The 24,795-nt window shown below is 39.0% G+C and overlaps 1 protein-coding gene across 2 annotated transcripts in view; it reads right to left on the bottom strand.

Moving 5' to 3' along the window:
- Window positions 1-1,137: 1,137 nt before the first annotated feature.
- The window catches only part of dll4 (delta-like 4 (Drosophila)), a 307,909-nt gene continuing 284,251 nt past the window's right edge, over window positions 1,138-24,795 (bottom strand). The window contains exons 1-11 of one of the 2 annotated variants that reach the window (XM_055185378.2): window positions 9,444-9,902; window positions 9,046-9,306; window positions 8,680-8,737; window positions 7,845-8,108; window positions 6,238-6,298; window positions 5,762-5,892; window positions 5,399-5,568; window positions 4,916-5,135; window positions 3,079-3,799; window positions 2,468-2,576; window positions 1,138-2,115 (exon numbers count right to left, since the gene is read on the bottom strand). In XM_055185378.2, coding sequence (XP_055041353.2) covers window positions 2,110-2,115; window positions 2,468-2,576; window positions 3,079-3,799; window positions 4,916-5,135; window positions 5,399-5,568; window positions 5,762-5,892; window positions 6,238-6,298; window positions 7,845-8,108; window positions 8,680-8,737; window positions 9,046-9,306; window positions 9,444-9,497 — 2,055 coding nt within the window. In that variant the 5' untranslated portion in view covers window positions 9,498-9,902 and the 3' untranslated portion in view covers window positions 1,138-2,109. Of the gene's footprint in view, window positions 2,116-2,467; window positions 2,577-3,078; window positions 3,800-4,915; window positions 5,136-5,398; window positions 5,569-5,761; window positions 5,893-6,237; window positions 6,299-7,844; window positions 8,109-8,679; window positions 8,738-9,045; window positions 9,307-9,443; window positions 9,903-24,795 lie in introns of those variants that run through there. The other variant, XM_055185380.2, reaches the window with a different exon arrangement.

The following is a 24,795-nucleotide window of genomic DNA, read 5'->3' as shown; positions in this document are numbered from 1 at the left end:
ATAACCTTGGGAAATGTGTTTTTTCTTCCTAAGCATCCTTTTGACCCGAGCATATAGATGCAAAGACAGGAGAGCTTATACAATCTGCATTAACAGGATGAGTGCGTTTGCGTGGCATGGATTTGTTGATTAAAGTTGCTGATGTTATGAATGGAAAGATGCTGCTCATTGATGTGAACCTCCTGGAAATGATTTTCGCTTAAGTGCTTTAGTTACTCAACGCATCTCCTGGCTGCAAGGCCCTCCGGTGCCTTGCATGGGGTATTTTTATGTTGTGTTTGGCCAGGATGATAAGTTATATATTTGGGAAATAAAAGACAAGTCTCTGCAGCGGTTTTCCCGTTTGCTTTACGTGAAGATTTAGCATTCACACGCAAGTCCAAATTCACTCTCAAGGGCCTATTTTTTGTAGTTGCTCAATATCATCTTTTTTTGCAGTTTTGTCGTTCACCCTCACACTGCTTTCTCATTAAAACCACAACCTAGATGATCCAATGCAGCCTGTTAGTGAACATACACCAGAGCTGTCTTATGTATTTTTGATTAAGAGCTTTGCTTATTTGCAGAGCATAATACCAGCGAGCTGTAGGTCTGCAACCCATCTGTGTATGCCAAGGCCACGTGCGCAGAATCTGTCCGATTCTTTTGTTGGGGTTGAGGTGTCTCCTTTAGCCCCGAAGGCGAGGCTAAACCCGTTTGTGTGTGCGGATAAGTGTGTGTGTGTGTTTTCTTTATGGGTGCTCTGCTGAGCAGCGCCACGATGAGCCTGGTGAGAGGGGCGGCATATGCCGCTGTTTTTATGGCAGGGCAAGGTTGCACCCTGGGGCATCTGTTTCAGTTTTCTGAGGAGGGGCCGCTCCTCTGTCGTTTGCGCTCTTCGCCTGTCTTTGTTTCAGAATTTCCAGCTCAAGGGGCCTGTATCCGAGGCAACGGATTTAAATTTCAAGCCAATTTACAGCTGGGGAAGGAGGGGTTGGTGAGTTTTTTTTTTTTTTTTTTTGGTGAGGATTGAGAAAAGATGGTTCTAGGTTAGAGACATTTCACATCTATCTTTTGTATTAGGTACCCTTTATAAGAGGGAATAAAGGTATGCAATTGAAATAAACCGTATACTGTAAATATAAAAACAATAGTAAATTTCAAGGAATTAACTTTTTTATTCTTCAGATGTTTGGTTTCTTATAAATATGCATTATATACAAAATAATAGTATAAAACATATAAAGAGCAGTGTGTCATTATTAAATTAACTCTGGAAATAATCACTTTTTAAAAAATTACATTATTGGTTCTGTATTCTCAAAACTAATTATAGGCAGTCAGTGGTGAGCAGTTGCTTTGTTTGTCCGTTTTTTTGTCCTTTCTTCATCACGGGCCACGTTGCATATAAGAAGTCACATTTTAACTTCCTCTCGGATGGTGCTGGCACGGTTCTGTGGGTTGATTTGCTTTCCACATTGATCAAATTTTCTATTTCCTTTGTCCCAAAAACAATCCAAGAAGACCCCGGGCACAAACGTAGCACTCTGCTTAATTCTTTTAAGGCTTTTTCGTGATTTTTTTTAGCTGCTTACAATCTTATTGCAGAGAAGAGAGCAAAAGTCCTTTTTTAAATGATTCTTTAAGACATTCATAATGCTTCTTCTCATGATTTGTATGGGTAACTTTTGATGATTTGTGCTGCCCTTATTCTTGCATAGCTGGCAATGCTGGTCGAAGGTTTGGAAGTCCCTGGCACCTCCCACTGATTAATTGGCGGACACCGCGTCCATGATTACCGTGAAATAGGGATCCTTTGTTGTCTTTGATATACTTCAGAAGTCGTCCCTTTTCCTTTCAGCCCACGGGGGAAAACATACCGTAGCAGAAGAGTTCAGAAATCATCCAGGACTGTACACGTTTGTACACAAACACTTGTTTAACGAAAAACTAAACTATTGCATTCAGTGAGCAGAGCTCTGTTCGCTTCAGTCTCTCAAGTTTCTCAGTGCAGCAGTGTAGCAACATCAAAATAAATCTCCAGTTTTTAAGTAGTTTTGTAAACAATCCAGAAAAGATTTTGCTTGATTGTGTTTTTGTCTCTTCTCCTGATATGCATCTGCCTATAATTTATACCTGTGGAAAGAGCAAAAACATACGATTTAGAGAGTGCTTTGGAAATCTTGATCAAAGAAATGCACTGTAAATCAGCCAAATGCCGTAAATGTAATTTATTGGATAACGTACAACATATCAACTTTTGGTCCGGCTAGTGTACGAAACAATGTTAATTGGTCCATTTAAGGACTACTTTGGCAATGGCCGTCATGGTCAAGGCGCCACATTTATCACTCTTTCCCCATTAAGCGGGCCTCTGTTCAGTAGGCTTCATTAGCAGACATTGACAGAATGATAAACAATGAGTACGGCCAGCATATCCGTGCTTGAAACATGCAGACATATTAAGAAATGAAATGATCCTCCTTACCTCAGTTGCTATGACACATTCACTCCTCTCCTCTGCTATTACAAACACAGACTGGTACATGGAGTCCCTTGGGGAACATATCGTTGATATCCTACACTCTGGCTTTTCCCTGCACACACAAATCAAGCTTCATGTTAACACAAAGTAAAAGCACATGGGGCAGCTATTTATTGGTAACACAGAGATGGGGGTGAAAACGTTTATAGAGAGAATAAGAAGTGTTTTTTTATTGCGTTCGGTTCTTTTGCCATGTTTACAGAGGCTGATGTAAGAAAATCCCAAAAGCGTTTGTTGTGCGGCCCGCGTGGATCAATAAAAATCTTTTAATAGTGTAAAAAGGCTTCTTGCTGTCAATGCCTTTGGGTCAGGGTGTAAAATTTTGTTATGGGTGTTTGAGTGCGTGCGGTTGCAGATATTTGGGGTGTAATTTCTTTTGGCTAGTATTGATATTCATATTACCGCCATCAAGTGAGTGCTAAGTGCAAAGGTTAAAATACTGGGGCCCTAATGGAGCCGCGCTAATGGAACATGACCTCAGCATAATAAAACAAATGCAATCTATCCAAACACCTCTATCAATCACACTGAGGCGATAAGTGAAATCGTCTTACCTGTACATTCTACTCAATGGTATTTTCTCTTCTAAACACTTTTCGTATTTATGACTTTTGTCCTCTTGAGACACAATGTCCTTTAACTCCTTCGACGAATTGTAGTCCAAGTGACAGTTCTTGTGTATGTAATTCGATTTCTCAGGTGCGCAGTCCACCTCGAGGCTGACCTGCTTATTAGTGTTCTTCAGCTGGGAGGTGGGGATCAAGTTGTCTTTTTGCGATTCCGACATGTTGTTCATTGCCTCGCCACGAGTCCTTTCTCCAGACGCTTGCCTGTGAATGTGGCGCAGGGCAATGACCACCATGCAGAGGAGAACCAAGATGGCCACCAAACCCACGGCCAGGGAAACCGCGAACCACTGGAAGCGATCCTGCGTTTCTTCTTTCGTCACGGGAGCCGTGACCGCGTAGTATTCGCAGTGGGCTCCGGTGAAGCCGCTGGCGCAGAAGCACGCCGGTGGATTTCCCGGGATGCCGACGCAGGAGCCCCCGTTGAGGCAGGGTCTGGACGAGCAGGCGTTGGACGGGCGGTCGCAATTGCGCCCTTCGTAACCTGGGGCGCAGGAGCAGACGTAGTCGTTGATGCGGTCGTAGCACGTTCCGCCGTTGGCGCAGGGGTTGGTCGCGCAGTCGTTGATGTTGATCTCGCAGCGCTGGCCCGTAAAGCCTGCTCGACAGCTGCACATGCGAACGCCGCCCAGGACCACACACAAGCCTTCTGCAGATGGATGAAATGGAAGTCCGTGACTAATTATACATACATGTGCACACACAAACAAACGTATCTGTAGCCCAAAATCTACATTCACACATACTGTATACTTTCAGAAAATATGGTCCTATGCTGTCACTGGTGCAGTACCATTTAGGTACAGATGTGTATACATTTGGTACCAATATGTACCTCTGAGGTACTTATATGAACTCTGTAGGTGCAAAGATGTACTTTCTGAAAGCGTATCACCCCAGTGACAATTTTTTTCTCATAGTGTTAAAGGAACACGCCCAGATTTTGGGAATTTAGCTTATTCACCGTATCCCCCAGAGTTAGATAAGTCCATACATACCTTTCTCATCTCCGTGCGTGCTGTAACTCTGTCTGATGCAGCCCCCGCTAGCTTAGCACAAAGTCTGGAAGTGAATGGCTCCAGCTAGCAAACTGCTCCCAATAAGTGACAAAATAACGCTAACATTTTCCTACTTATGTGCTGTGATTTGCAGTCACACCGTGTACAAATACCAAAGCCATATGAGACACAGCAATCTTTTAACAGTATACATACTGGGAACTATATTCTCAGAAGATGAAGCACTGCTACTGGGCAGAGTGATTTGCACAACTCTGACCGAATTCTCTGCTCCTCACCAGGGGCTTCTCGGGAGCTGCGAGCAAATCACTCCGCCCATGTAGCAGTGCTTTGTCTTCAGAGAATATAGTTCCCAGTATGTATACTGTTAAAAGAACGCTGTGTCTCATATCACTTTGTTATTTGTACACGGTGTGACTATACAAATCACAACACATAAATAGGAAAATGTTCGCGTTATTTTGTCACTTATTGGGAGCAGTATGTTAGCTGGAGCCATTCACTTCCAGTCTTTGTGCTAAGCTAGCGGGGGCTAGGTCAGACAGAGTTACAGCAGGCACGGAGATGAGAAAGGTATGTATGGACTTATCCATACATACGGGGGATACGGTGAATAAGCAAAATTCCCAAAATCTGGGCGTGTTCCTTTAAGAAAATAGTTATCAGTGCTACATTATTGCGATGCATGACCTAGATACAAATCTGCATCCTTACGTTAAGGAAAATACTGCATGCGTGTTACTTACCATTGGCACATGGCAGAGTCGTGCACTTGTCCACTTTTCTCTCGCAGTTTAGACCCGTGTAGCCTCTGGGACAGTCACATGCATAGCTGCGCCCGTTGTCCTTCTCATGGCACCTGCCACCGTGAAAGCATGGCGAGTCTGCGCATGTAAGTAGACTGTGTTCACAGTAAGTCCCCTCGAAACCAGGCAGACATGTGCAGATGTAACCTTTATCAAGATCCTAGAGTGAGAAAATAAGTAGATGCTTTAAAGAGATATATTTTACTAATCTTATATTATAAAGATAGATTAGTACAGTGCTATTTGTAAACATTTTAAATGATGCTAAATGTTAAGGCGAATGTAAAAGATGTATAATTGGACCGTTAATAAGGTTACAACATGGTCATTGAATGAATAAATCTAAGGTTTATACAGGATTTACTTGCTTAATTGTACTGCTTGATGATAGAGTGTAAATAAATGTGTAAAAGCACGACTCACTGTGCAAAGACCTCCGTTCTTGCATGGACTGCTGTCACATTCTCGCACCACCAGTTCACAGTTGACCCCAGTGTAACCTGGCCGACAGGTGCAGGTGTAACTGCCTTGACCAGTGTTCATACATGTGGCTCCATTCACGCATGGTTTGTGGTGAGTGCAAAAGTTTAAATCTGTTATAAAGAAATTATATCAAAAGAACAACGTATTAGCAAGGAAGATTAAAGCCTGATATATGTAATGTCTTTAACATGTGACTAACAAATTGCTTTTAAACCATAACATTAGTCAATAAAGAGTGATACATCTAGTCTGCTGTGTTAGCCTTCTTTTAAAACTTTTTAAGGGTTTAATGTTTAGTCTTACCTTGGTCACAGAAAAGTCCACCCCAGCCCTCTTTACAATTGCACTGCCATGGCTGCTGGCAGGTGCCATGTTTGCAGGCTGGGTATTTTCTGCACTCAGTGCAAAGTTTACCCTGCCAACCTTCTCTGCACCTGCAATAGATAAACATTCCAATACTATATCAGAAAACATTTATATATAATTATTTGTTATATATAATGCATAGCAAAGATTTTTTTAACCCTAATGTAGGTGCTTTTTAAATTCTTTTAATAAAATGTCATATTCTTATTTAACAAAACAAAAGCTGCATAACAATTTGTGTACATGAACAGGGTGGACAAATTAAGAAGAACATCTAATATGATCTAAGCTTAAAGAGAACCTTGCACTGGGTTTGGTAATGAAAGATAATTGTAATAGTTGTGGTCTGAGTGTCTTTAGGATATTTTACTATCCCACACTTTAAACCCTTCTTTCCCATCCCATGTACTTACACACATTCTCCAGGCTTGGAGCAATTGCCATTCGCCTCACTGCATCCTTCAAGGCAGATTGCTGCATGAGAAAGAGAAAACTTACATTAGTAAAGTTCATGGATTTAGTTTTGCATTTTGTTGTCTATTAAATTGAACCAAAGCTATATATTTGATCAGTCTAAGCTTTAAAAAGGACAACTAACGTTTTATAGACTTTAAAGCTTTATTATAGCTAACAGAAAGAAGCTGGACCGGATAGGAACAGGTATCTATTTCAGACAAATGAGTTCATTTTACAAGCTTTACAACACAAGCATCCATTATGGGCTTTGCTTTGCAACGACGTTAACTTGTCAGCTAGTCCTATAAACTTGAGTACATAGGTACTGTATGACCATTTTCAACAAAGCGCACGGCCCTTATCCAAATAACGCTCTTTAACCGCATGCATTTGTACAGAACCTGTCGGACGGGAAGCCGGTGGTTTATGTACTGTTGCTTGTGCGTGTGTGTATATGACATTGATTTTGAGCGGGTACCCATTGAACTGCTGGTTATACCGCAGCAGATGCTCTATCCCAATAACGGACAGCTGCCCCTATTGTTTGTGTGTACCCTGTGCGAACCATATTTGCAGCTGCTCCGCTGGAGCGCAACAATGGGGACTACAATTTCGTGGCGCGTGGCGGATAATAATGGCGCGATTAACCCGGCGCGTGCTTGCCGTGACGCTCGTGCAGGATTAAATTACCAAGCACGCGCGCTTGGAGTATACACAAACTGTCAGTGCCCTGATCAACGGCGTGAATTCTCCGAAAACTACAACGGTTGAACGAAAGAAAAGTCTGAAAGTGGCACAAACAACATGCGAATGAAAAGGTAATGTCATACAAACAACCATTCGCTTTTCATATATCCATATCCACAACAAAATTTCTCAGAGAGAAATTTTTAGTCACTAACGGTTAGATGCTGTTTGAAAGACAAGAGAATCGAATCGAAGCGCGTTCACACCAAGGACAATAACTACAACTCAGTCACAACATATTTATGACGATAAATATAAAGAGGAACGATGCTTGGGATCACTTTTGGAGCGATGGCTTTTATAAAACATTGTTAGCAAATCGAAATCCACTTTTAACTTAAAGGCCTCGCGCATTTAAGACTCCCAAAATGCAGTGCACGAGCTTAGAATATCATCCGTTCTCACAAGAAATATTATTATTTTTGATTATAAGGCTAACTGTATTGAACTGTGGTAAATACTGTAGTATACATAAATATTTACTATGGAAAGGTTCTAAATATTACAGTATCCAAGATTTTTACCATAGTTAAATACCAAATACTAAAGTGTACTACAGTATTTTCTTCGCTTTGGTTCGTGTGGATCTTTACAAATATTTATTTTATCGTTCTTGGTGTGAACGGGTCTTTACAGACACTAAATAAATACCCAAGGCAACCATAACAGAAAGTTTGCTGTTTAATAACGTTACTAGATCCGCATTTCCAACCTTCTCCAAGCGCTTTTCATTAAAGGGACGAGGAAGAAATAAATGTAAAATAAGCGTCACTCCTTAAAGCTAGAATCCAGTGAATGGTGTTCTCTGATTGCTTACGTTCTTCGCAGTACTCCCCCTTCCAGCCGGGGAGACAGGATAACTGCCCGTCTGGGTTGCAGGTGTAGTGGCCGAAACGGTCGTCCCTGGGTGTGCATTTTTTGGAACAACTGTCGCCGTAGTAATTTTCATTGCAGATGAACCGGTAAGAATACCTTAGCTCTGTCTGCTTCCCGCTTTGAACATCCCGAGACCATTCAGTGCCTACATCCAACCTTCTCTGGATGGCAAAAAAGCTTATCTGCAAGTCGGAGTTGTTTGTGTCTGTAAAGAAAGAGAAGGCAAACATTGTGACTAAGCAATTATAAAAGGCCGAGTAATAAAACAATGCTTAAAGTTTGAACAAAACAGGTAGACATAATAATTCCTATATTATTAAATGTCAAATGTGTGAATATGTAATTTTTACTTAAAATGAAATTTAAATTTAAAAGGTTCTCTTCCTTTGAGTTTAGCAAAATATTCCCATGGTATTATCCCATTCTAAAGGGAGGGACAAACAAAGGTGTAAAATACAGGAAAATGCAGTCGGATGGTTTTGGCAAGCGTTGTGTATTCTCACCAAAGCATACTGCGCTTTCCCACGCCAAAAATAAACCAAAGGAAGTTCAATTGTGTTCGAGCATGAGAATGCAAAGGTGTTTGAAGCAGTGGGAAAACGGATAACAAATGTACAAGTTTTAGATGAAAGTTTTTGATGAGCTGTGCTAGTTTTTCATTCAAAAACTGTTACGATTCAGAAAATACATTTAACAGCTCTACTATAAAGATGATTGAAATTCTGTATATTTTCAATCGTTTTGTCGCCCTCTAGCGGATAAATCAAACCGCTTACCTACAGGTGGATCCGCGTAAGGTGAGTACCATGCCTCAATAATCAATGAAAATGATCCCTAAAGGGGAAAAGAAAATTTGATTGACATCTTTTATCACTACTGTGCAAAACAACATTATTTTAATGCGTATAAATTCAAATAACGACATCATGCACTTTTTAGACAGAAATTAAGTTATAACAGCGATCAAAGCGTTGCATAGTTGTGCCATGTTTACCAGTTTAACAATGTGAAGTTCAAATTTGTTTGTATACACACACAAAGTGACAATAGCTCTGCAAATTGTTGCAAAACGAATGGTGCAATGAATAGAAACCATCAACATTTTGTTTCAGATCTAATTACTAAAAAAAAGTTTATCTTACCGGCCACCCAAAGTTGAACGGCAGTCGAATTGGTGTGCTAAAAGATCCACCTCCCGTTATACTGAATGAGTTTGTCCCCAGCACTGGCGTTTTGGCACTTCCAAAGATACATTCACCTGGAGACACGACCATCTGGTAGTTTTTTAGGCAAACTCGGAAGAAAGTCCTACAGTCAGGCTTGCACAGGTTGCCATTTGCAAGCAACCCATTGAAATTTTTGAATTCGTGAAGGTCGAGTTCAAAAACACCAGATCCAAATATCTAAAGGGAAAAATTACATGCATTACAACATTGCACTGCAAATACTGGCTTACCCATAAAAGTGCCCCTGACGTGAGCCTGCTAGAGTTAAAACGGGGACCTGATGACTTTCCACAGGACCGACTATGGAAGTTTACCTGCGTCAAAACGGTCGTGAAAAATGCGATGAGAAAGGTAAGCCAAGCTGCCATGCTTTTCGCTTCTCCTGGGCAGCCGCGTCACCCACAATTATATTCCCCGAAAGAGCCTAATCCAATGTAAGAGGATGCAATAAAACAAACGCTGAAAAGTAAAAAGGTATATCCACGCTGCACGTCACTTCAATGTGCAGGAGCACGTCAAAATTCCAGGTTATCCAAAAGGTGAAGGTTAAACTGCAAAATCAGCTTCCAGTCTTATTCCTTCTCGTCTCCAAATATCCACACAGCATATTTAGTATTCCACAGTGAGCGCATCGGTGTATTTAAGTGTCAGTGCTAATGTCTTGTTTTGGTTTTAAACTTTGCGCGTCATCATTGTGCTGTTGGGTATCCTTGAGCACTCTTTTGCAATTCGTGAATGAAGACTTGTTTCTTGCGCCCCGCTGTATTTATACGGGCTTTGTGTGCGCGCTGCTCATTATATAAACTGTCTGTCACGAAACGCCGCCCACTTTATATACTCAGCCCCCTCTCTCGACAACAATAATATCCACATTTAATACCCACCGCTACGGTGATGATGACCAATTGAGCGCGGCTGATTAACAACAAGCCCAGCATCTGTTGACGCAGGCTATTTAAAGCAGGCAACCATCAAATACTGAGCATTTTATACAGTATAAAATATGTTAATTGGAGATAACGTCGTACAAATGTATAGCTCATTACCATTACATCTCGTTTGTCACCCAGTCAATTGCGCGGGGAATGATATTACATCATTGAAAGCGTGCACGGTCAGCTTAGGGTCATATAGCTTATAGGCTATACCTAAACTTCTGCCTTAATGCCTCTTTTGTATTTAATACGTGGAAAGCATGAAAGCACTTCCTTACAACGACTCAAGGTGTACCATGAAAGCAGTATAATAAAATGTTTAAATATTAAATAGTTAATTAAAAACGCTGTTGTGTTATTTGTAAATAATTTAATATATTTTCGTCTCACATTTTAATGTTTTCTTTCTTTCTTTCTTTTATTGAAATCACAAAAGCAGATTTTGCAATTGCCATAAATAAGCTGTAACCAATGATAATGGATAATATTTCCTTATTTAATTTGGTACATGTGCTGCCCGCTCGGTCCTTTCAACCAAATACAGCGTGCCATTATTGTTGAGTCGCGTGCCCCTCGTTAGAAGCCCGTTTTGGGGGGCTTTCATGTTTTTCTCATACTGGCCTCTGGCTGCGATGGGAAGAGATAACAAATCAGCTGTATGATAATGAGGGGTTCATTTTTACCGATAACAGCCAGTAAACTCATCTTCAAAAAATATAATGTTGTTAAAGACGTGGGACAATCACTTTTAGTTTATTTTTATTAAATATATATTTAATTATGCTTTACTTTGACACGATTTTTTTATGAAACAAAAAGAATATTCGAAAGAAAGAAATCTAAACAAATTAATCAGCTTTAATTGTTTTATTTAAGCTTATACATGCCTAATAATTAGATAGGCTACTTAAAATTTAATTGAAAGGTCCGAGTGGTTTACATGTGTGCTCTTTAATAAAACACTACAAAATTGTAGATTTAACAATATTGTATAGTCTGTTCATAACAAAACGTGCAATTGTAATTGAATAAGTAAAAAAAAAACATTTTATTATTCGTTCTAGTGACAATATAGTTTCGATATTTTGCCAGTGTCCACAGGCAATTTGATTTTTGATTGGTTGTGCCATTAGACTGTCATCGCTTGAGGATTTTCTATTTACCATCTGGTGCTGGATTGAACTCGTGCTATCCCCTGGTCTTGTTGCTTTGACGGCTGCACGAACCTGTTCATTTTGGATATAGCTGGCATCGCTGGTGTAAATAGAGAGGGAATCAGCGGATCCCAACAGCGCATTAATTGCATTACAATCATGTAGAATTGTAAACAATTACCGCAACCCGCGTGTTTTATTAGCCAGTGTTCCCTGAACGAGCCAACAGGGCAACGCCTGATACATGCACAGGTGGCGAAAGTGCATGAAAGAGGGTTTAATTGCTTTGTGGTTAGAGGTGACATTTGAGCTCTTTCACAACGCATTATAGTTTCCCTGGCTATCTTGGCAAATTTAGTTTTGAACCGAAAAGAGAGCCTGAAAACTAACAGCCAGGTTAGAGCTCATAAATCATTATTCTGTGCATGCATAATTACAAAATGTTAACGCAATATAAAATTAGTCATAATTATTGCTATATATTTTAAATTATACAAGTCAAACAGAAAGATGAATTTCATTGATATCTTTGAATAAGGGAAGCTTGAGAGTTTGTATTTAAGCTCAACAAGTCAATAAAACAATACATTTCACAATACGGCTTTCTCTGATAGCAAAGACATACATTCCTATTTGGATCCCTGGTCATACAATCACCTGTATAGTTTAATTCGAACGATTTACTTATTTATGACAAATAAAGCGAAATAATAATTCAATTTTCCTCTTTAGAAATAACTTAACTTCTATCACGCGCGTGCAAGAGGCTTTGATCTAAACTCTTATGGTAAATTTATGTGAAGCATATTAAGTTAAGAAGGAAGGGGTGCGGAAATGACCCCCTCCTACCGTGAGTTTAGAGTAACTTATATCCTCAATGCTGCTTATATTAGCCTGTTTTTGTTTTAGGTCAAAAGACCAATTGATAACGTCATATCTGAGAATGGCAGCTGTTAGGCACTATACACACCGATCTTCTAACTTTTACGTGCTTGCACAGTGTATAATAATATCATAACAACGACATTTAACGTTAAATTAATAACTTTTTGATTTTCATAAATAATGGAGCAATTTCAGACAGTGTTCTTTGTTTTCTAAAAAAGTCATTTAAAATGAAAATTCTTGTGAAGGTTGACACAGACTGTTTTTGGTGAAAACAGTGTTTGTTGATTCATGAATATCTGTTTCAAATCTCTATCTATTTGCCAACTTCGCTCCGAAGATAATACATTGTATTGAATAGGTTTTGTGAGTGATATTTACACACCTGCCATGCTGATGATGGCTAGAACAAATTAAACAACAAACTGAAAGAAAAAGTGGTTTGTCTGTGTGTGTAAAGAGAGAGGGATGCTGAGAGATACCTTTTGCATCTATACTTGTTTTGTATATTTACTGAATTAATTACTTAAAGCACCGTTTATAACACAATAAGCATGTCAAATACTTGTTTGTTTAGGCTTATTCTGAGTTTCAGTGGATGGCATTTGTTCAAAACGCTGCATGATAAAAAGCATCAGCATCTTGAAGCGTGTTATAAATCAGCTTGTTTTAGTCAAATCATTAAATCGTGTTTATAGCTGATGGTATCTTATTGTTTGCATCCAGGAGATTGTGTAGAAAGCTGTTTTTTAGTTTGATAGCTGCCATAGTGGATACTATTGCCCGTCTTAACTCTGCTGGTGCCATATGTCTCAAATAAAGGAGACATATAAATGTCTTTGTGCAAGCAGCAATAAAGCATTTATAGATGTGTTTCATCCATTGATGCTGCTGATGATCCTGCATGGGGCTAAATAAGGAAAAGCACCTTTTCATGGTGAAGGAGAGATAAAACATCAAGCAAGCTTTGAATAATAAGCTATTTTAGTGGTTGTTGCAAAACAGGCTAATAAAGATATGCAAAGATTTTGTGTTTGAAAAATAGATAAACAGAAAGCCTCAAAATGCAAATGATTCTAAAGAATACCAAGTAAATTCAATTCAATTTTATTTATATAGCGCTTTTCACAATAGTTAATTGTTTCAAAGCAGCTTTACATTAATAGATGTATGAAAGCGAGAAAAACAAGCATAGTAATAATGTAACGTATAAAGTAAGTTAAGCCAAAGGTGGCAGACTCTCCAGGGGATGAAAATAATAAAACCTACTCAGTTACATAGACCACCATATATAACTTTAATTGGCCATTTGATAAAACCCAAATCCATTTCATTACAAACCCCCACAGAAGTTTAACTTTGCATTTAAATGAACAAAAATGTCCTGAGAGGACTTTCTACAGTCTTTACAGATCGCCCCTGTGGTGAGCTAAAGAGGGGATCAGAGACCACTTTTCCTCCAATGTCTACACCGTTTCCCTCCAGTCCACACAGTTGTCCGGTGTATGTACAATATATGTCTTCTTGTTTTGGCTGTATAGACAGATCTCATATTCAGTGAGATCTGTCTGGAGATCTATGTGTTGTTACTGTTGTGGTGATCCTTTCCAAACAAATGGATAAACAGCTTGACTGGAACCAAATACACAAATTTGCAATGTGAATAAAGAATTATGCAGCAACCCACGTGCATGTGTGGTTGGTGTAAATAGTTTAAAAGGATACTTGATGTAAACATGATGGATTTGTTTAACAATAATTCCTTCTGAGGACATTTCTAGACCTTCAACATTAATAAAGTATCTAGTTTAGGTCACACCCTTTAAAGTCTTTTTAGAGTAATCAGACAAATAGCAAATATTTCCTATACCAGCTAAACATTTTAGATAATAACAAAATACGTTTTGCTTGTTCATGTATTAAATCTGCTTCCTACTGCCAAATATAAAAGTGAAAATCATTACTGCTGCAAACACAAAACTTATGAAATTAAATAAACCCTATTCCTCAGTCGGAGTGACTTATCAACACTTTTTTATTGCCAGCATTGGAAGTGGAGGCAGATGGCCCTGGTCCACTTGGATTACACCCCTATTAAAAACATGGCGGTTTCACACTCCGCAATGCTACATTTGATCTCTGAGCCACAATCTGTCTCGGCCAATCAATATCCAGTCCATTGGTAGATGCTTTATATCAGCAATATAAGCCACCTGTTTCAGTGCTACAGTTCTGGACTCTATTTGTTTTAGCAAAGCACCAATTAAATAGACTAAACTAGGACAGCGCTGTTAAATCATTGCAAAATATTGCACTGTGTATGTGAGACGCATATAACATGCTCATTTATTGCTGCACATGTGGTTTTATACCTAACACAAACTTTAATAATAAAAAGTTTAAATATTAAATAAAATGATCAAGACCTTGGTACCGTGGTCTGCACAGTAGCTCGCGTACAATTTCATACATTATTTCTTTGTAGTATGTAAATAAAATAAACACTGTTAAAAAAGTTGGAAATAAACATGAGTACAAAGAGCTGTGTTACTATTATAAACAAACTTAATCAAGCATAACTAATCCGACAGACTTCACCTATCCTGATGCTGGCATATCATTAAAGTTTCGCATTAAAATCAAGCATGCTCTCATCACCCCACCAAGAGGAGCTGTCTATTGCTCTGAACCTGTTTTGGGACTTTTCTATCACTCTCTCCCACATGATGTTTACACAACAGTATTGTTCCATCACTCCTAGTTGCATGAACTTACAGTTTATCTGTTGAAACCATGATCCATAATTGTGTTTCATTATGTCACAATCTATAGTCCATGACCTTCCCAAAAAATCCTCTACTGTAAGTGCAGGTTAAGCTGTAAAAAGTTAATAAAAAACACTTAAATTAAATGCAATGTTCAAACGATACAGATGGCACTAACATTAGCAGTCATTTTAGCTATAGTCAAAGTAAGATGCTACTTAAATAACAACTATTAAAGCTATTTAGTTATTCTGAATATCTAATAGTCTGATATCTTCAATCACCATGGGTAGCGGCAGCCAGTGACTTCTCTTCTGAGGGGCGCAAATTCAAAATATTTGTTCGGAGTGTCATGTCAAAATATGTGTTCGCTGCGTCATGTGCATCATGCGTCAGGTCAAATACTTGCCTACTGCACGTGGCAAAATGTTTATGATAAAAGAGACGTTCACAAAATACTCGCAAGACACTAATTTAACACTAAACTCTGATTACACATGAGATTAAGCGCATATCTGGCAAACGTGAGCTGAACACACATTTTGACATGACGAGTCACACACATGATGGGCTACATACATGTTGTGACAACCTTCTGATCTCTCTGATGAAGCCAATATGGAAGTGATTTAAACTGCAATTCATTGACTGGCCACTAGGAGGCTGGCTCCAAAAGAGAAATGTTTACAGCTTGGTACAAAAATTGTTTTTGGTCTGTATAGCTAATTTTGCCCTTCATGACAACTGTGGGGGGGTGAATTTTTTTTGTAACTCATCCGTTTAATTTATATTAAGCTTTAAAGTTCTGCAAAATTAAGGGCGTGGCCACTTGAGTGACAGTTGTCACTAGAGTGCCACTGCTGTCACTAGTCGAGCTAAACGAGTGTGGTTTCAGCAACCAACCAGCTCAGCTTCACCAACTCTGTCCCGTCTCTTTACCCATTTTCGGATATCCGTGAGTGATGCGCGGTGACGAGCGGCCAAGATGGTGATGGCAGGCACTGCCTACTATTGGCTTCAAAAACGATCTCCTATGGGTGACGTCACAGACACACGCCCATCTTTTTTTTACAGTCTATGGTTGTGAGCTTCGCATCGTGCGTTCTTGAAAAAGTCGTTACCGGCTGCTACTAACCACGGGTAACCATAATAACCAATTCAGATTAAAATGAATTTCATATTCCTTCACCAGCAGCTGAACTTGAATGCACTTAGATATATGGTATTACTATGGTGCTAATTACAGAAAGGGACTAGTTCCAGTTCCTGACTCGATTATGAGCAAAGACATGTGGTGGAGATACAGAAAATAGATTAGAGAAACCACCTGCAGCCATGTAAGGGGTTTAGAAAACGACGCAAGACTAAATCGAAGCATGCTTTAATCTTCCCAGAAAACACATTTTGTTAATCAACAGCATGCTATCATTCATCTTTGCCTATGAAACAAAAGTGAAAACCATTTGCGTGATGTGCTTTGTGCATTGTATCACTAGGGATACCTCGTGCAACTGGGGATGTTAATGATCATTTCTTCTTCACTGTTTCAGTACTAGCACAAAAGTGAAACAAATCCCAGCGGTTAGCTGCGTGGCGCCCTTGGGAACATGACCAAAAGCAACTCATGGGGGCACAGTTTTTGCAAAGCCTTTGCCACAATGGGATTATCGTCTGTAGGCCAAGATAATCCCAGTTGTCTCCATTGCACTATGCTGACCCACCTTGCAAAAACAGAAGATGAGAATGATAAAAAATTAGATAAAATATAAGATAGTGTCAGTGAGCAATATTGTTCTTATTAATGCCTTTATAGTTGTTTATACATTTTCTTTTCGTCTCAAAGATGAACTGTAGAGTCGGAAAAACAATTTGGGTAATCTGTTCCATGGGGTGCAGGACTGTGGGCCATCTGTGGGTGTGACGTGGTCAATAATCAGTCAACAAGTGAGATTTATACTTCTGTTCGGCTTCATACAAGTAAATACACCACTGATCTTGAACTCGTAGACCTCCACATCCCCCATTCCTTATTAGTATGATCCACATTCACTTGAAATAGGATGTGGTATGCTATGGTCTCCCCCGTTTCAAAATGCTCCCTTAGGACACTTGATAAAAGAAAGCACTAATGTATCGAGCCTACTTTTGCTTTGTAAAATTGCTGCTTAATATAATGTGATTTTGGGAAAACACAGAAATGTTTAAAGAAAGCCTTTGATTGAAAACATGAGACACTTTAAGTTAATAGAGAGCCATTAACGCTAATGGAGGTCATGGAGATCATGCGAAACAAGGCAATCAGGGACATGACAGAAGCAGTTACTGCGACTTAATCATTTTTCGCGTGCAGTTTCTTTGAAAAAAATTCAAAGATTCATACTTCTTGAACACATCAGCCCACAAACGTAATTACAGCTTTTATTTAATGATGTCAGAGTTTGGGTTTAAAAATCAAGTTGTGTTAAAATTTATGTGAAACTTTTCTCTGATGCTGATGGAACATGGCAGACTAACGACTATAGAAGAAAATGTAACAACTTGCGTAACCAAAGCAAAAAACAGAAAAATATGTGAAGAGCTCAGATGCAAAACCCTTCAAGCGGCTATTATTTTGACACAAATAGAAGAAACAATGTATAGAGACACATTACTAAATTTATGGAAAGGGTTGCTTAATTTTGCTTAGCAACTGCAGATACTGCCGGAGCGCAACTGCCTAAGCGCTCTGGAAAGAAGGCGCGGCGTGGTCACGTGTTTAGACGTAAAATGCCCCTAAGTGCGTATGATATTTTTACTTGCAAATGAGCATTTCTTAGGCTCTTATGTTCAGGTTTAGTAATTTCACTTTAATGGCAATGAAAAGATTATTAGGCAGTAACTAAAATGTCTTATTTTCACAAAAGCCCAATTAGTTATTGGTCTTTAACAAATTTGACTGTCTTTCATTGCAAAACCCTCAAAATGCATGCAAAAATTTTACTTCTAAAAAAGTCTCCAGTCACTCTTCCCCATCTTTTCTGAATAAAGGTATAAGGTTTAAAAAATTCAGCCAATATATTCGGTAAACCTCCTTTAAATGGGGAAAACAGTCTTGCACCTTGACATACTTGCGACGTCATTCACAGGGTTCCCACGGGTCCTTGAAATCCTTGAAAGTTTGTGAATCTGGGGAAAAATTGTAGACACGTGCTAAACTGTTCACTTTAAATGCTTATATCTTCTGTATGCGAATGTTGATTCATACCAAAATGCTTTTTTGCATAGTTGTGTTTGACACATGAAAACATCTCGGGATACGTATGTAAATGTTATTCCCTCAGAAGGGAATGAGGCGCTGAGTCTCCCTTGCTATACTTTCTGCGTCCCTGTAACTCCGTCTTTGGCAATATTTTAGATAGCGATATACTTCCTGGCTCCCGCATCACCCTGTCTTTGTTGTTAAGCCTCACCATTGGTTGAATTTGATATACACATTCAGACGCACTTACCCCTTGAGGTGTCCCCAAAGTGTTACCGCAGTGATGCAGCATGAGTTCCCTCGAAAGGGAACTGTAACAATATATCTTAAAAGGTAACATGATGTAACCTTGCTCTCACTTGAAATGTGTCCCCACATTTAGTCCTTGAATTTGAGGGTATTGCACCTGGAAAGTCCCTGAAAGAACCCTTGAATTTGAAGTTAACTAAGGTGTGGGAACCCTGCATTCATCTAACTCTAATTCCGTGCCCATAGAGAAATCATTGTGGAGTTTAACGGATTCTGTCAACAAACTGTACTCAAATTGGTGCTGAATAGCACTAAAAGCTCGTAATTATAGGGAACAGGTGCCACACAGGTACTACATAGGTGCTATATGGCACTTAAAATGATTCCCCTATGATTTTAAGCCAGTGAACCACTTTTAGTGCTATTTAGCACCATTTGTTTTTAGAGTGTGGTATTTCTGAATGGCCTGAGGCCGGGATTAAGCAGATTTGAAGCAAAGGTATTTGATAAACATATAATAGGTGCACATTCGGTTAATCAATAGCCCGTTTCACACAGTAAATTACCATGAATTTACCAAAATAACTTTCCAGTAAATAGAGAAATGCCGTTTACGCACGCAGTGACATTCCGTCTTTTTATCAGTAAGATATCATAAAAAATCAATAGCAAAATACCAGTAAACTTGGTGAGGAAGCAGAAGTCACCTCTAAACTGCTGCTCGGCGTTCAGTATTGTATTTGTAAACAATGGCGGGGTATGACTTCATACTGTATCCACGGTCCGTATTTTGTTGTTTTCACTTCCGTTGCAAACGTTGACAGTCGCGCAGTTGCTCATGACCAAACAACATTGCTTTAGGTGCTTTAAACAGAACGGAACTGGGAAAGAGTCGCAACCTGCGTCTTAAACAGCAGCAATGTTTACACATTGGCTTCACAGGAAATTGAGCAAATAGATGAGTAAGCCGTTTAAAAAAAATATTTGATGTGAGGTGATGTGGATGTTAATTTCATGTGTGCTCGACATGCGCGTGGAAACGTACGTTAACAGTGCGTAAATGCGTCATCTGTATTAAAACATTATCATTGGCCCGAAGCTGTCAGCGCGTTCTGACATCGTCCATTCTAAATGCCGGTAATTCTCATTCTCTGTTCACACATAGCGCTTACCAGTAAATTACTGGTAATCTTACCTCCTCTGTTACTGGTAAATTGGCAACAATGATTTACCGAAAAGGTTCTGTTCACTGTTAACTGCAATTTACCAGTAATTTACCAGTAAATATTTTATGTGTGAAAGGGACTATTATCTCATTCTTGACGAAGGTGCAGGTCCTTGAAAGTTTGTGAATCTGGAGGAAAAAATTCAAGGCCCTTGGAAGTTTCTGAAAATATACATACATAGATAGAGGTCATTGAAAGTGCTTGAATCTATTTTATGCAAGAAGTTTTCTGGAAAAAAATCCATATTATTCCCTGTGTAGTGTAGGATAATATCATAAAAATTCTAGACTTTTTAAGCACGTGCGCTAAACTGTTCGCTTTAAATGCTTATATCTTCTGTATGCGAATGTTGATTCATACAAAAATGCTTTTTTGATAGGTGTGTTTGACAAATGAAAATGCCTCGGTTATGTATGTAACTGTTATTCCATGAGAAGGGAACAGATGCTGTGTCCCTTGCTATACTTCCTGCATCCCTGTAACGCCGTCTTTGGCAATATTTCAGATGGCGATATACTTCCTGACTCTCGCGTCACCCTGTCTTTGTTGTTAAGCATTAGTTGAATTTGATATACACATTCAGACGCACTTACCCCTGGAGGCGTCCCCAACGTGTGATCGCAGTGACGCAGTGCGAGTTCCCTCGAAAGGGAACTGTAACAATATATCTTAAAAGGTAACACGATGTAACCTTGCTCTCACTTGAAATGCATCCCCACATTTAGTCCTTGAATTTGAGGGTATTGGACGTGGAAAGTCCTTGAAAGGTCCTTGAATTTGAAGTTAACTAAGGTGTGGGAAAAGGGTAAAAGAACAAGTTTAAGCTGAAGGGATCACCCAAAATGACAATTCTGTCATCAAATAGTTTTTTCTAAAAACCTTTATGATTTTTTTCTGATGATTGTGAGATGTTGAGGAGAATGGCTGGTTTACTATGCCTCATTGTATAATTAAAGATTAATGTGAATGGTGACTAAAGCTCAGCCCTTTGGACATTTGTGTTTCACAGAAAAATGCCATACAGGTTTGGATGTTGATGATGAGTAAATGATTACAAATTTTCCACTTGTAGGCGAGCTTTAAGTAAATTCCATAAGGGAGCCCACCTTAAGTGAAGAGAAACATCTGAAAGCAGTTTCCTCCACACTGTCTCATGGACATAACTCTAGGTCATACCTAATGAAAAGATGGACCTGGTGGTGGATGTTTTCCTGAAGACAGTAACTATAAGATGCTTTCAAAGTCCCCCCAAGGGTTCTCTCCAGAGATCTTGTTAGTCACTCACCAAATTAACCACCAGGGTTCACATCTGTAATGCTTGGGGTCATGGGGTCATCTGTTATTCAAAGACTTTCTTAATGGGCACACCAATCTTCTGTTTTTACACTAATGGATTCATCCACTAGCACATTCATACTTACTGCAGAACTACTTTGATGTGACCTAGAAGATGTAAAAACCAAGTACTAGTTTTCTGAGAAGTGATCTATTCAGAGTACTTTTGGTTTGACATTTACAGTTGATAGGGGTGATGCAGTCCAGCAAACAGATACTATCATAACCTGATATTACAAAAAATATTTTCAAGGTAGCTTTATGACTCATTTATATGTAAAATATGTTAACATTTTACATATAAATCAGATTTTAACCCAGAGAAGATTGATCACAATTATAGATCCATTCATACGATGATGTCCCTCAAAGATCACTAAGATCCAGACTATTGAAGAGAAAATTGAATCACTTAGGAAGCTGGGGTCAAAGGAAGTGACCTCAAAGTGCTGACACAAAATTACTCAAAGCAAGGGTTCTGTCACTGCCTGTCACGGTTGTAAAGTGTTAGGTAAAGTGTGTGTTTCATCCGACATGGTCTGCCTAAACAGCTGATGCAACTTTGCTGGAGACAGTATACCTCCTACCTTATGACTTTACCAATAATATCAAGCAAGGAATTCACCAAATCCCAAAGGGCGATGCGTTTCATTTGCAAAGTGTGTATGAGTTTAATCATTTTAGGCAGGTGCATTTGTTAATGAGAATCAATAGCGGCCTGTAGTGCTACACATTAAGCCATCATGTAAATACTAGCGTGAGTTTATGTTTGCAATGAAAGGCCATGAATGCATCCTCATGGTATTAAAAAGAAGTCGTGTTTGTCCTCAAGCTGTTGTGATGTTGCAGGCTGTGACCGCCATTACACTGCGGGTTAATGAGGCTCCTAATGAGCAGTTGCCATTGAGCTTCCTGGCCAACAAGGAAGGGGTAGAAGAAAACGATGATGACCGGAGCAACAAAGGAATAATATTTCTGTTTATCTGCTTTGGGATGGGTCAGGGGTATTTTTGGAAGGCTGTTGTTTTTTCCTCTGCAAATTCCAGGTTCCGCTTTTTTCCTTCTCGCCTCGTTCCCAGACTGTGAATGCACGGACGCTTCCTCTGCCTTCTTCCTATCCTCAACCTCTGATTGCTAGGAAGCATATGTGTGTATGTGTGTGCTCACATGTGCACGTGTGTCTATGGCAGAGAAATACTCAGATATTTTATGCCGAGGGAGCGTGTGGGGGATACGGCCATTAAAGAAACGAGGGGAGAGTGCTGTTGGTTCTACGAGTGCTGCTTTCTCAGAAACAGCTGCTGATGGTTAGTGTGTATAAAGTGAGAGCTGTAAAGACAGCTTAGCAAAACACAAGCAGATGGATTTGAACTCCAATCAGAGTTTGTGATGCTGAAATTATTGTGTTGTTTTGCATTCGTTTTCTTTATTGCAGGGGGGATTGGGAGGGTGACTGTCTGCCATTGTTTTTGCAATTCTGTTTGTTTCCTCTAGCGGTGCAGAAGTTACACACTGCACTTTTAAGCAATACAAGTTTCATTTCTAATGGGGCGCTATAACACACCAGGGTCTCAAAGATGCAGACTGGAAAACACTAGTAACACCAGTAAGCCGCACAAAAAGCATTAGTGGTTGTGACCCTGAGATGAAACAGATTTACCACTGTTAATGGTTTGTTACATCACTGCCAGACACAGATAATTAGCTTTGCACGTCTGTGTCTTTAAAGTAAGGAAATTATTTGTAAGGCACATCATTGGATGATGAGAAGAAGTTGAGATTCTAGTTAAGCTTTTGTCAGAGAGACTTACAATGTATTCAAAGTTTACATCCATAGAAATTTACTAATTCTTTAAAGCAGAATGCAGAAAGATACATTTTTTTTGCGAATAAAATCTATGTTTTTAGATATCTAATGCGGACAGCTAATATAAATCATTGATTTCATCATAGCATAAACTAGGTGAGAACTGGGTGGGATCACATACTACGCTCAGGAATGCTACTTATTTGCAACTTAATACAAATGAATACAAGTCAAGATTATTTGTAGTTCTATGGAGAGCATCAGAAACACCACTCAGCTCTGGAGATTTAAAAGACCCCAGGTCAATCTGATGGGTTAAAGAGCCCCTATTATTTTGCTAAAAGATCCTTATTTTGTATATTTGATGTAATGCATGGTTTATGCATTAATTCATAGCAAGTTATTTCGTGGACACCCTGGCTATGGATTCGCAGACCACCATGGGTCCCTGGATGCCACTTTGATCCCGTACACACTGCATATTAATACGGTTGTCAGTTCACCTTTTAATGCTTAATCCTGTTCTGTACTGTACACACAGTTCAGTAATTTACGGGACTGACAACCGCATTCTACTACCGAATTTACTCCCTCAAAATGCAGGTAGTGACATCCGCATTTACAGAAACTCTGCATAGTGTGTACATAACGAAGTAAACAACTAGTAGTTAATAAAGTGTTTAAACATGCATCATGGACATGACAGGTCTCTCTTTTGAAAAAAATAAATGCCTAGAAGGGGAAAAAGTCTTCTGTATTCATGGTGCAGAAAATGACAGAGGCACGAGTGTTTACTGACTGTTGGCAGATCTCGCACGAAAATGACAGTGAACAAAAAAGTCCAATAATAAACTGAAATCATTTCAAATGCTTTACCTCAAAGATCAAAATATTGGGACCGAAATCTTCACACTTTAATAACACCAAAAACTTGATCGCTTCATGAGCTAAGTGTCAAACTGGTATGCGAGTACAAAAAACACGAGGATCTGGCAACAATGCAAGACGGCGCTGTGGAGCAGCCTCACAAACGCGTACAATACACAATGCCAAGACGGAGGTTTATTGCAAAACATAACGCTGTTAAATTATTTTGGTCAAAGCTGTGAGTGATAAGCGCGCGAGACGGCAGAACGTTGCTATGGTTATCTCTGTGTCAATCATCACATTTTTGGGATTGAGTCTTGTTCCGTACAGACATATAACAAACATTTAGGGAATTCACTCCCGCATTTAAATGCGGTTGTGATTCCCGAAAGTTTGCTGTGTGTACGAGGCCTCTGAGAACCACTGATTTAGAGCATTGACAATTTCGACCAAAATTAACATCTTTACTTTCTTTTGCATGTAACCTAAAATTAGACTGTGCACATTTTGACTCATTTCGACTGCATGAATCACACATATGAAAACATACTTACAGGTTGTGAGTCAGAAGCGGGCGGAATTTACTAATGTGCATTGAACCCACGTCAACTTGCTGCGGAAGTAAACTATTGCCTACAATCCTTGCGTTCATTGTAATCCAAGAAAAGAGATTTCAGTTGGAGAAAATTTGTAACTACGCATATTGTTAACACACGCTTACACTCCAAAAGAAATGTAAAATCATAAAAAGGAAAATAGGGGCTCTTTAAACTTCACATCTGCCCTAGGTAGGGGATCTTCAAATAAACTTGGATGATGCATGTTTCCTGTTGGCCATTATTGTTGGATAGTACTGAACTGTTTTGGCTGTCATGGACTATAAATAACTGAAATAGGCTAACTGACAAAAATTTTCAAAGTTTATGTAGGTTCTTTTGGGTTGGTCAAACTTTGACAATCGCTATATCAGAAATGTGAGCCCTCCTTCAATCTATTTACTTTAAAAAACTAAACAGAAAATAATAAAATAAAGCAAACATATTTGTTGCCAATGTGCAACAAAAATTGTATATTTTATATAATTATAATGTTATTTATTTAATATATAATTTGTATATTTGAACAGTTTTGAAAATATTTTAATATTTTTTTTATCATATTATATGTAACATTAGAACATCATAAACCTCGTAAATTATGTTCAT

The sequence above is a fragment of the Misgurnus anguillicaudatus genome, chromosome 18, assembly GCF_027580225.2.
Source record: "Misgurnus anguillicaudatus chromosome 18, ASM2758022v2, whole genome shotgun sequence".
Taxonomy (NCBI): Eukaryota; Metazoa; Chordata; class Actinopteri; order Cypriniformes; family Cobitidae; genus Misgurnus; species Misgurnus anguillicaudatus.
Note: the sequence above shows the minus strand (reverse complement) of the source record. Positions and strands in the feature narration are given on the sequence as shown.